Source organism: Delphinapterus leucas, chromosome 7, assembly GCF_059928025.1.
Source record: "Delphinapterus leucas isolate spDelLeu-1000000601 "Yukka" chromosome 7, BTC_Dleu_Yukka2, whole genome shotgun sequence".
Classification (NCBI taxonomy): Eukaryota; Metazoa; Chordata; class Mammalia; order Artiodactyla; family Monodontidae; genus Delphinapterus; species Delphinapterus leucas.
In genome coordinates, this window is record NC_143135.1 from 99,025,690 (window position 1) to 99,039,202 (window position 13,513).

A 13,513-nucleotide genomic window follows, 5' to 3' on the forward strand; every position below is an offset into this window, starting at 1 on the left:
AAAATGGTAAAATTGGACTTCCCTAGTGGCGCAGTGGTTAAGAATCTGCCTTTCAATGCAGGGGACACGGGTTTGAGCCCTGGTCCGGGAAGATCCTGCATGCTGTGGAGCAACTAAGCCCGTACGCTACAACTACTGAAGCCTGCATGCCTAGAGCCCGGCTCTGCAACAAGAGAAGCCACCGCAGTCAGAAGCCCACACACCACAACGAAGAGTAGCCCCCGCTCGCCACAACTAGAGAAAGCCCACGCGCAGCAACGAAGATCCAACGCAGCCAAAACAAACCAACCAATCAACAAACAAAAACCTGTTACTCATTTTATAAAAAATGGTAAAACTGAGTACTAAAGATATTTTCCAGTGCTCCACGTTTCCTGTCATTAGTGAGACAACTGGTATTGAAGAATTCTTGCCTCTTTGAATACAGTAATTCAAATCTGTTTGTGGTTTCAATGCTGTGTTAATATGAACATAATTCCCAACCATTCCTTCCTTTGAAGATTTTTTAACAGTGTAATATTCTACACATACATAAATGTATAGCTTAATGAATTATAATAAAATGAATATCTATGTAACCAGCATTAAAAGTCATGAAATACGATCTCAAAGGCTATTTACAATGGCCAAGACATGGAAGCAACCAAAATGTCCATCACAGAGGAATGGATAAAGAAGATGTGGTAGGGCTTCCCTGGTGGTGCAGTGGTTGAGAGTCCGCCTGCCGATGCAGGGGACACGGGTTCGTGCCCCGGTCCGGGAAGATCCCGCAGGCCGCGGAGCGGCTGGGCCCGTGAACCATGGCCGCTGAGCCTGCACGTCCGGAGCCTGTGCTCCGCAACGGGAGAGGCCACAACAGTGAGAGGCCCGCGTAACACACACACACACACACACACACACAAAGAATATGTGGTACATATATACAATGGAACATCACTCAACCACAAAAAAGAATGAATTAATGCCATTTGCAGCAACATGGATGGGCCTAGAGATTATCATACTAAGTGAAGTAAGTCAGGCAGAGAAAGACAAATATCATATGATATCACTTATCCATGGAATCTAAAAAAATGATACTAATGAACTTATTTACAAAACAGAAATAGACTCACAGACTTAGAAAACAAACTTATGGGGAATTCCCTGGGGGTCCAGTGGTTAGGACTCAGTGTTTTCACCGCCAGGGCCGGGGTTTGATCCCTGATTGGGGAACTAAGATCCCACAAGCCATGTGGTGTGGCCAAAAAAAAAAAAAAGTAAAAAGAAAAAAGAAAACAAACTTATGGTTACCAAAGGGGAATGGTGGTGGGGAGGGATAAATTAGGAGTTTGGGAGTAACATATACACACTACTATATATAAAATAGATCAACAAGGACCTACTGTGTAGCACAGGAAACTATACTCAATATTTGGTAATAACCTATATGGGAAAAAAATCTGGAAAAGAATACATATATATATACATATATATGTAGGTACATATATATACGCAACTGAATCACTTTGCTGTACACCTGAAACTAACATAACATGGTAAATCAACTATACTTCAATTAAAAAATTAATTAATTAAAGAAAAGATGCCACTAATGAAAAAAGTTATTTCCAAATCAGTCAGAGGCCTCTTAGTCAATTCCAACTATATTTATTTCAATAAAATAAGGGAAGGTGGAAGAAAATTACTTTAAGTTTTTATAATGAAATTTGACCAGTAAATTAATAAATCACTGTTGAACTAAAAGTCAAAGGTGACAGCAAATAGATATTTTTAAAGATAATAGCATCAACCACAAGCATATGAAACAAAACTAGGATGTAGCTTTAATCAGTCATGCATTCCTGAGTCATAATCAAATCAAATAAAGCAAGCAATGTTGTAGGGTTCAATTATTTTACCATAATAAAGGTTTTAATTCCCTTGTCAAAAAAAATCTAACTCTAATAAAAAGCAGAATAAAAAATGGTAAAATTGAGTACTCAAGATTTTTCCAATTCTCTGTGTTTCCGATCATTAATGAGGCAACTGACATTGAAGAATTCCTGCCTCTCTGAAGTCAGTTATTCAAATCTATTTGTGGTTTTAATGCTGTGTTAATATGAATCTAATTCCCAACACTTCCTTTCTTTACACTTCTTTGAAGATTTTTTAAATAGTGTAATATTCTACACGTACATAAATGTATAGCTTAATCAATTGTTATAAAATGAATATCTATGTAACCAGCATTAAAAGTCAGGAAATACAATCTCAAAGGCACTCTTCCCTAAAAATCCCCACCCTGCCCTGCCCATCAGAACTGACCACAATCCTAACTTTATGAGAATCACTACTTTGGTTTTGTTTTCATAGTTTTCTTTACTAAGTGTGCATCCATAAACATAATACAGTTTAATTTTGCCTTTATAAATATTTATATACAAAATTATTTGGGTTTTTTTAAAACTCAATATTATCAATATATTTTTAAGATGCCTCTGTATCATTGCACACAGCTGTGTTTCATTCATTTTCGCTATTGTATAGTAGGTCAGTATATGGAATACTACAGTTTAATTATCTATTCTATTGATGGACATTAATGTTGATCCATCAATTGGATGGACATTTCAGTTATTTCCAGTTTGGTTGCCCAGAAGCACACACAGCTGTGGGGTAAATGCCTAAAGGTGAAATTGCTGAACCATAGGGTGTACACATTCTAGCTAATGTCAAGCCATTTTCCAAAGTGTCTGCAAGGCCTCACACTCCCGTCTGCAGTATATGGGGGGGTCTTTGCTCTCCCTCCTCTCCAACCCTGGGCGCTGTCAGATATTTTAACGCATGCCCAACTGGTGAGTATGGAGCTATATCCACGGTGGTCTTAATTTATCCGCTTCTGATTATTAATGAATTAAGCACCTTTTCAATCAACAACAGTTATTGGCCACTGGGTTTCTTTTGGGACATTCCTGTTCAAGTCATTTGCCCATTCTTTAACTGGATTCTTTGCCTTCTTAACTTGTTCTTCACGTTTCCTAGCAGTATGTGTTGCAAATATCTCCTCCCACTCGGTGCCCCGTCTTTCCTTGCATTACAACTTTGGAAAAGCCAGTGTGACCTGCGAGCAGCTTCTTCGAGAGCTCCCGGGGTCCTGGGAGCTCTCCCCTGGCCACCCTCATCACAACCGTTCCCACCCTCTCCACCAGGACAAGACAGGGCACCGAGTGATCGGGATGCTGGAGCCTGGACCGCACCGGCCCCGCCCCCCGGTGCGGCCCCACCCACGGCCGTGCTGGCCGAGCCGCGCGGGGTGGGCCCTGTTGGCCCCGGTCTCCAGGGCAGCGCCGGGCGACGCGGGGCGGGACTGGGAGGCGCCGGGCAGCCAGGTTGCGGAGGCGCTGAGGATGAGGGCCCGCCGGGGTCGCGGCAGCCAGGAACGCCGGGCAGGTGACAGGCGGGGTGGGCGGTGTGCCAGAGGAGGGGATTGGGAGGGGTGGGACTGGGAGTGGGGACGGCAGGAAACCTCTCGAGGAAACTGGATCTGGACGGGGCGAACTCAAAGGAGCCCGCGCCGGGGAGCACTTGGGACCCAGGCGGGAAGGGCAGACGGTGGCCGAGGCAGGGACGGGGCCCAGGTGACCGGGATCTGGAAAGACTTTGGCGCCCAGACTCCCAGAGCAGCCCTAGCGTGGGTTGATTAGACCGGTCCAGGGCATCAGACCCACCGGACCCATCACTTCCTGGGCCTTAAAATGCTCTTGGTTGCCCAGTCTTGTCCATCGGAGAAAAGGGGGGTGGAGAAAATAAACCCAACTCCCCTTTGGGCAGCTTCGGGCTTGTTCCAAAACAGGGCACCTTTTCCTCTACCACTCATCTTGGTAGGTGAGTCCTTAAAGCAGGGCTCCTTTTCACCTACAGAAGGAAATGTGTTTCTCCCAGTACTAATGGGCTAGGCCCAAGGTCTTGAAGGGACCCCTAGGGAATTAGCCGTTTCTTAGTGCCACCGGTTTATCCCTGTCTGTCTTGTTTATTTAGGAGATGTGTCAGCCCCTCTTGGTCAGAAATTTCAGTGAGAAACTTTGTGCCACTAGGCAGCCACATTCACTACATTTAAAAGGCCCGCTTTTAATTTATTTCAGCTATCAGCTTTTCCTACTTTAATCCCATGCTTTCATAAAATCACACCTTCCACAGACGACCCAACTTGGATGGTATCTGCCTTTGCTCTCTTCATAATCTCCCAAACTTCATTAATGACAAAAATTATATCTTCTTCTATGGACATTTTTAATTGATTAACTCCAAGAAATCCTAGTCCATGTATTTAAAAGAGAAATTGAAGGGACTGAATTATTTCATGAAGGAGCAATTCCAAATTGAAATATAATGATTATTTTAAGTTTTCTTTAAGATCCCAAGTACAGTGACTTGAACTCTTAAAGTAAGACTGGTGTTTATCACAAACTGTTTCAGTTAAAATGTGTTAGTATTTGAGGGATTTGACACTTTCTAAAAATATCCTAAAAGCAACAGTTGATCTGCTTATCAAAATTAAAATAATATGGTAGAATGAAATTCGTATTTTTAAAATAAGAGAATTAATACAGCAAACTGGTCTGTGCAGTTTGACAATAATATGTTAGTCTACCAACAGGGGGAACTTTGAATTAAAAAGAAAACCATAGATATTTAAATATCAGATGTATTTAAGTATGAATGTTACCTTTGGTCTGTTTTGTTTGTTAAGTTGCTTTCCTCCAAGGAGTTGAGGATGTTTCTTGGAAATATTAGCAACAAGGTCAACTAGGACTAGGAAGAAGGTCGTGTTATTTAATTAAAGAGAGGATTTGCCCAAAGAACAAGAGCAAGCCATTGAAACAAATTTTACAGTAATCTCTGATGAGAAAGGTTGTTTCTGTTACCTGACCTACAGAAAAACAACAACAACAAAAACAGCATAAAGGCAGTGAGATGGAAGACAGAGCAAATAGAAATGCCAAGTAGAGATGAAAGGAAGCACATCCAAAAACATCACTTCCTTTCAATCCTATGTGAACTCAAAGCATCCTTTCCGTAAACCATCTCGTGGGTCTTTATGACAGCCCTTTGAGACAGGGAGGGCTCACTTGGAATCATACTCTTAAGCTAGTTACAAGGGACCCGAGCTGTTATTCAGGCCAATCTTTCACCCACCCAGCATTCCCCACAACTGCATTCCGTTCAGGTAGGTGGACACCCAGCCTCTGCTATGAATCACTGAATGGCAGAATTCACAAGGCCACCAAATCTTTTGTTGAACAGTTTTAATCATTATCGTGGGTTTTTTGTTTTTTGTTTTTTCCTCTGAGCTGAGGTTGATCTCTATGTAATGTCCACCTAAATTACACATTCCTACCTAACAGCAATCTGGATATCAAAAAGTCTTCCAAATGATAGAGTCAGCCAATATAGGTTTAGGAGCAAAACAGCTTCCATCAGTTTTACAGTTCCAACTGTGGAAACCATACTCTACTTCTCTCCCTCTCCTTTATTTTCCAAAAGGCAGACCCTGAACCTGTTTTACTCTGTCCATAAATACTACTGAACATGGCATATTTATATCAGTGCCCTGGGTCTTGGAAATAATGCATTGAAGTACTGTCCCTAATTAGCCATTTCGCTTTGTCCGGGCTTATCTGTAACAGGCCCTTGGACGCTCAAAAAAGGAATCCAGTCATTAATTTTCTCAATAAAGCTGCATTTGATTACTCAGACTGTTTATGAGCTCTACATCAGATGTGTTTCTGTAGAGAGAAAAACATAACAGTTTTTCCAATAGACCTTTCTCATACACACAAAAGGGGGCATACAAAAGCCTGCAGGTAATAACAAGTTTCTCTTATTTAATTTTTTGATTAACATTGGCATTAAAGAGATTTCAGTAGTCACAGAGTAACATAAATATAATTTTTTTAGGCAAATTCTTTTGCGAACCACGACTTTAAACATTCAGCTGCTGCCATCCACAAGAGTATCCCTGTTCATTTTTGTTATTTTCTCAAGATGATTCATCGTAAATTAATTCCCAAGCTCTCTATTCAGTCTCCTGTTCATCACACCAACTTAAAGGTCCAGTCCACAGAGCCACCTTTTAAGAAAGAAGACTTACATTTGATTTCAAAAGACTCCTTGGAATCTGATTCAGAAAGCCTCACTCAAGAGATCAAGTCCCAGTCTAAACTTGAAGACCAAATTCAGGACAACGACATGGAGCCTGACAGCTTAGAGGAGGAGAACTTGAGTGAGACGGAAGAGGAAGCAAGCAGAAAAGCAGCTCAGAGAAACCTCCATACCCAAGATGCTGGTGCGAATAACAGGTAAGGAATTGGCTTGTGTAAGAAAACAGTGGGTTCCGAAATGCATTGTTAATTACTGGTACTGTCCCAAGTGAAAGTGAGGACAGGCTCTTGGTTTTCGTTTTTTTGTTTTTTGTTTTTAATTTTTATTTTATATTAGAGTACAGTTGATTTACAATGTTGTGTTAGTTTCAGGTGTACAACAAAGTGATTCAGTTACACACATACATATATCTGTTCTTTCTCAGATTCTTTTCTCGTATAGGTTATTACAGAATATTGAGCAGTGTTCCCTGTACAGTAGGTCCTTGTTGATTATGTTTTATACATAGTAGTGTGTACATGTTAATCCCAATCTCCTAATTTATCCCTCTCCCCAGCCTTTCCCCTTTGATAACCATAAGTTTATTTTTTAAGTCTGTGAGTCTGTTTCTGGACAGGCTGTTGTAATGGGCACCTTCATAGTGTGTGTGAGACAGGTCTCCAAGCAGCTAACGACAGCTCGGAGCCAAGATTTTTGTCACATTCATTTCTATTTTTTAAAACAACGCATAAGACGAGAATAGTTATTAATAATAAGGGCATTTGCCTTTCTTATGCTCCTTATTTCCTGTCCATATTCCAAGTGTCTCCACTGCTGTGACCTCACTTGGAGAAATCCCCGAAAGCCTGGTCTAGCAAAATGCCATGACTTGGAGCCAGGTGGTCTTGAGTTGGTCCAGGCACTGCCGTTTAGTGTATAATTTGAAACAAGTCCCTTCAGTCTTTCTCATCTGTCAAATGAGCCAGCCTGCTTCTCTCACAGGATTGCCATCACTATCAGTACAGTACGTTCTGGGGGTAGAAGCCTACCTGAGCTAGGGGAGGTCTACCTTCCCGGGCTTATATAATTACATAAAGATTTAATTTCTAATAATCAGTACTTATGCGGTATTAACTTTAGGCTAGAAGCCACCAAAACATCTAAGAGGATTTAAATGAGTACAATATTACTCAGTTTTAATGAAAATATAAATGACATGCTAGAGTACTGAAGTTAAAAGCTATTGATTAGACAGGGGTCTTGGGATGGTGGCAAAGTACAGAGCATCTGAAGCAGACCATATGGGTTCAAACTGTGCCACTGACTAGCTGTGTGACCTGGGCCAAGCCCAGTTAAACTCTTTGTGCCTCAGTTCCTCCTCAGTAAAAATGGGATAGTAATAATAGTTACCTCACAGACTTACAGTGAGGCGAAAATAAGTCTATGTATACATATATAAAAAGCGCTTCGAACAGTGACTATAAGTTCTATATGTGTTAGATGTTTCTTTAATTAGGGTTAAAGTAAATTGAGGAAAGTTTATTGGAAGGCCTAGAGCTTGGGCAGGCAGGGTTTTGGAGACTAGGTAAGATTTGGGAAAAAAAGAAGAGAATTAGAATGAATGTGTGTGGCACATTGAGCCCCACTTGATGGCAGAGGATTTGTTCTGAGTGTAGGGAAAGTAGACAGAGGAGGGGCCTGCTGACGGGGACTGTCGTGGAGTGCCCCCAGTCCACGCCGCGGGTAGGACGTGGAACACAGAACTCAAATGACGTGTCCCCAAGAATGCAGTCACAGCGAAGGGTTGTGTGGAGCCAGAATGAGAGCCGAGCCCTGAGTCTTTTTCTTCGTCTTTCCCTCTTTCTCTCTTTCACTGGAAATGTCAAGTTGAATCGAGCTCATTTGCTTCTTAGGGGATCTCACAGCGCAGTCCAGCAAATCCCCTACATACGAACCTTCAAGCTGCAAACTTTCAAGGACGCGAAGGTATCATAACCCTATTCCAGTACAGTACTCTACAGCCGACTGTGTTAGTTGGGCACCTAGGCTAACTTTGTTGGACTTAAGAACAAATTGGACTTAACGAACGCTCTCTTCGTATGTCCACTGTACAAGTGATAAATGCTATAACTGAGGTGCAGCCATAGAGCTGGGGGGCAAAAGAGGGGCTTAGGAAGGCTTTAACCAGCCAGCCGCCCCTGACTGGACTGGGTTGGGCACACCTGGAGGAGAAAGTGCAGGTTCCTGGGGAGGGCAGCGAGATGAAGCAGTGTGCAAGGGAGATTATTCTGCAAGCTGGTGCATTATGAATTAGAGGGTAAAAACACAGTGGACAAAGAGACTACCAGATGGTAATAATTACAATGACAGCAATAACAGTAATGACATCTCTTTCGAAAGGCCATCTCTTTTGAAGAATTTCACTCAATTCTTCATTGTAATCCTGCAAGAAAGTGCTGCTATTCCCAGTTTACAGATTAGGAAGATGAAGCTGGCAGAGATAAAGTCACCCAACGTCAGAGTGCTTTGTTATTGATGTTGAGGTGTTTTTTAAAATACTTTTTATTTTATTTATGTATTTTGGCTGCGCCGTGCAGCTTGCAGGATCTTAGTTCCCCAACCAGGGATTGAACCCGAGCCACAGCAGTGAAAGCACGAAAGCGCCAAGTCCTAAGCACTGGACCGCCAGGAAACTCCCTGAGTTTTTTAATCAAGAAAAAATTCTAACCTACAGAAAAGTACAGAGAAAAATACCATCTTACCCTTATTGCCATGTTTGTTTCAGATATATTTTTTAAAACATAAAATGCTAGATAGTTTCCTGGTTCCCCTTCTCAAATCCGTCCCTGTCTTCCTCTCAGAGATAACCAATACATCAATACATACTCTTTTTTTTTTTTTTTTGGCTGCACCACACGTTATGGGGGACCTTAGTTCCCTGACCAGGGATCAAACCCTCGCCCCCTGCAGTGGAAGCACAGAGTCTTAATCACTGGACTGCCAGGGAAGTCCCAACCCACATATACTCTTATATGAGTGTATATCCTTCGTAGCAATCTTTTATTCATTTACTTCATAGGTAATTTATGAATTAATTACTTCATAGGTAATTCTTTATGTTTATAAAGAACTGATAGGACTTGGTGACAGTTTAGAACTGGGGTTGGAAGGAACAAGAAAAGGCACAGATTACTTTAAGGTTCTAACAACAATAGCATTTATAGAATGCTTGTCCCGAGCCCATCCCTGTGCCAAACGCTTTACATGTATCATCTCATTTAATCCTTATGGCAGCCTCAACAGGTGGACACTATAATGCTCCCATCTTGAAGACTACAAATGAGGCTTAAAGAAACCAGTTATGTTATACCCATTTATTCCACCGGGTGGGTGGTGGAACGGAAAACTCCTGCAGTCTGACTCTATGCTTTAAACCAGGGGTCCCCAACCCCCCACCCCCACCCCGGGCCGCACAGCAGGAGGTGAGCGGCGGGCCAGCGAATGAAGCTTCATCTGCCGCCCCCCATCGCTCCCCATGACTCGCATTACCGCCTGAACCACACCCCCTCCCCAACCCCCACCCCCGTCCATGGAAAAATTGTCTTCCACGAAACCGGTCCCTGGTGCCAAAAAGGCTGGGGACCTTTAAACCATGTTTGTATTGTAGCTCTAATCTAGGAGAGTCATAGTCTCCTAGGTAATAAATGGTACTTTTATTTACTACGGGGGTGGGAGGGGCATCGGAAAAGAAATATCTTTTGTGGTGGATAGGTATTCTTGTCTGTACTTTTACGATGAAGAAACCAAGGCAAGGATCCATTACGTGACCTCATTTCTCCAATGTTGAGTTTTTCCTCTTTGAGTGGGGCTCAGAGACCTGACTTTAACCTTGCTTTTTACCCAAGGACAATGTAAATACCACTCAGTATATTTCAAAATAAAAAAACCGTACTTATACAAAGTCAAAAGCATCATTAGGGCCTTGGCCTTCTGATTCAGAGATCCTTAAATAATGGTATTTTCCTTGGACGGATTTGCCTTGGAAATCCTTAATGATGGACTATAATCCCCAGGGTTAGAATGGGTTACAGCCCTAGTAATTGCTTGGACTGTACTTCATACATTGAACATTTACAGGACCAGTTCTGTACTACAAAGGAAAGCTGAACTGAAGCATTTAGCCAAGTAATGCCTCAAAAATATCCTTCAGGCGAGTGTTTTGTTACTGGCCCCTTTTCTCTGCCTCACTTTAGCCTTGGAAACCTTTCTTAGGTGTATTGTTACTTGGATCTGAGTAGTTTACTAGCCATGAAATAGACAAATTGATCTCAGGCTCTCAGTATGAAATTCAAGAAGACTTTCATTTCTGTCAGGCAGATGGCATTCTGGGAATTGTAGTTCAAAATAATTAGTCAAAGCCTTGCCTTAAAACGGAAGAAGATCTCTTTCTTCTTGCTTTTATGGGCAACCGTTTTAAAAGCTGCCTGACAAAATCACTTGAGCCCTACTCTTGTGTTTTGATGTTACTAGAAGCTCCTCAAAGCAATTACTCCCTTGTTCCTCCGCAAAGTCAAGCCACAGTTCGATGTATATGGATTAGAGAAAACCTTTTACTTAATGGAAATTGGAGCAGCATTGACTGCAGTGAATGAATCAAGAGTGGAAAGAGGATCTTCATATGATAATCCTTAAACCCCACTCCAGAACTAGCCCCATGACACTCGGCACTCAGAAGAAAGAGATCAATGTAATTCCTAGAGCATTAGAGATAACCTCTTCAGCTCTGGGGCCTTCTGAAACCTCATATGTTAAAAAAAAAAACAAACCAGAAAGCAGCAGTACAGTAACTAGTATATGTGTTTGATAAGGTCTTATGTACAAAAATACTTCAATATAATTAGCTACCATTTGTAGGACTATTTGCTTGATATATATTATCTCATTTATCCTTACAAGAGGCTCTTAGATATCGGCATTATTATCCCCATTTTGCAGATAAGGAACCAAGGCCCTGAAAGTTGTGTAGGTGTACGTAGCTACTAAGTGGCAGAGCCAGAAATTTAACTGAATGAACTCTCTTTTAACATCAAAGTCTGAGCTTCTAATTATAAGTATCTAGATAGGTGATCAAGGGCTGATCTGATAAAGGATTCAGTTTTGCTCTCTAGCAAAAATTAAAGGTGTAACGACTTCAATATGGACTAAACTGAGGCCAGATTAAAATATGCATGTAATATTATAAATTTCAGTAAAGTAATACAAATTTATAAAGGATCCTGTGCCCTCAGAATACTATAAATATTAATGGCATTTTACTTTGGGCAGTGAGGTCATAGAGCCTATATTCGTCAGCAGCTCTCCTGGGAAACGGAATGTTTTCATTCACTGAGGTCTCTCTCATCACGTGGGAAGTGTAGCCTTCACAAGATCCCACATTCTGTCTCATAAACCACCGTGTGCCAGAAATTACTGGGTGGGAGACAGGTACAGTAAGGTATTCTTAGTTGAACTGAATTTCAGAATTGTCTGAAGGTAAGAAAAGGACTCAGGAATAATAATCTTCATTTTTATGGTGGTATATAATTTTTCCTCTCAAACACTTTCATATATAGTTGACTCTTGAACAAAATGGATTTGAACTGAGCGGGTTCACTCATAGAAGGATTTTTTCAATAAATAGTACTGCAGTAGTACAAAATCCATAATTGGTTGAATTAGCGGATGTGGAACCGTGGATACAGAGGGCCGGCTCTGGGACTTGAGCACCTGTGAAATTTGGTATCCCCTGCCTGTCCTGGACCCAATCACTCGCAGATACCAAGGGACCACTGTATGTTGTTTCCAATTAATAATACAAGAATCAAGTGAAATATTGAATGATGATTTCTAGGACTTCAGTAGCAGTATGGGATAAGCAAAACAGAAAGTGGGTAAAGGGAGACTTAGTAAAAACTAAAACTCAGTATTTTAATTTCCCCGACTGTTTTGTAGGACACACTGGATATATTTAAGCTGAGGGGAGATTACTTCCTCTCATAAGTGTTGTAGAGTTTTGTTTTGTTTTTTTTGCTCTGGTTGGGAGAGTAAATGTGACATTTGAGGCTAGATCTAATATTCTAGTATAACCAAGAACATTCTGAGAGCTTCCAGGAGTCAACTCTCATTCCTGTTAGTTTCTAGCAGCATTCATCCACGTTGATTTATACTGTCTTGATTAGGTAGATTTTCAGTTTCAGGCCATTGGCTGGCCAACCTCTTTCAAACACATTCTACTATACACCGAATTCTAGGGGTTTCACAGAGTATTTGGGGATAGCTACTAGCGTTTTGGTTATTTATTTCTGATCACGTGGGTATAGTCATAGCAGAGAGGTGACTTGTCGTAGGCATCATCATTGCTGTTTTTTTTAATATAAATTTATTTATTTATTTTTGGCTGCATTGGGTCTTCATTGCTGCACGTGGGCTTTCTCTAGTTGCGGCGAGCGGGGGCTACTCTTCGTTGCCGTGCTCAGGCTTCTCACTGTGGTGGCTTCAGTAGTTGTGGCACACAGGCCCAGTAGTTGTGGCACATGGGCTCAGTAGCTGTGGCATGGGCTCTAGGTGCGCAGGCTCAGTAGTTGTGGCGCACAGGCTTAGTTGCTCCGCGGCATGTGGGATCTTCCCAGATCAGGGCTCGAACCCTTGTCCCCTGCATTGGCAGGTGGATTCTTAACCACTGCGCCACCAGGGAAGCCCCATCATTGCTGTTTTATGCTCACTTGCTCACAAACTGTGCAGCAGTCAAACCCTGATGCACTCCTCAGAGCAGGCACGGTGCCATCGTGACAGACAAGCAGAGGAGGGAGTAAGGCGTGTGCCTGGGCATGAATTGTGTCTATCAGAGGCACAGTCCCCACCAGAAATGCTAAAGCCACTGTGACTCCTGGGATTTTATTGCCCTCGGAGATGACCACGAGTTCCTTTCTAGCTTATTTCCAAATGGGGATGCATTACTGTGTTAAAATAAGTAAATAAATAGTGAGTTTGAAACCTCACAAAGTGTAATTTAAATTTACATCACCTGCAATCCTGCAGGTTTATCAAGAGGATTAGGAAGGTTGTAACCAAGTAACTAAGGAGACAGTTTAATTCATGACCTCCACTGCATTCATCTGTTTCTGCTCCCTGACAAATGTGGAAATGGAGAAATCTTTGGTTTCTATAATTTTTAATGGATTGAATTTAAAATAAATGTTTTTTCCCCAACACTTATATACATTGCTGAGTTTCGCATGATAGGCCCAATTCAATTTAAAAATTCGTGAATTCTGAGAGCTGTTAGGACTCTTAAAGGTCAGTCTATTCCTTATTGTAAAAGGAGAAACCTGAGGCCTGGAGTGGATAACAA

General features: G+C 41.7%; 1 protein-coding gene across 1 annotated transcript in view; it reads left to right on the forward strand.

Moving 5' to 3' along the window:
- Nucleotides 1-6,019: 6,019 nt before the first annotated feature.
- JHY (junctional cadherin complex regulator) overlaps nt 6,020-13,513 on the forward strand; it is a 63,535-nt gene continuing 56,041 nt past the window's right edge. The window contains exon 1 of the mRNA XM_022560406.2: nt 6,020-6,341. Coding sequence (XP_022416114.2) covers nt 6,028-6,341 — 314 coding nt within the window. The 5' untranslated portion in view covers nt 6,020-6,027. The remainder of the gene's footprint in view (nt 6,342-13,513) is intronic.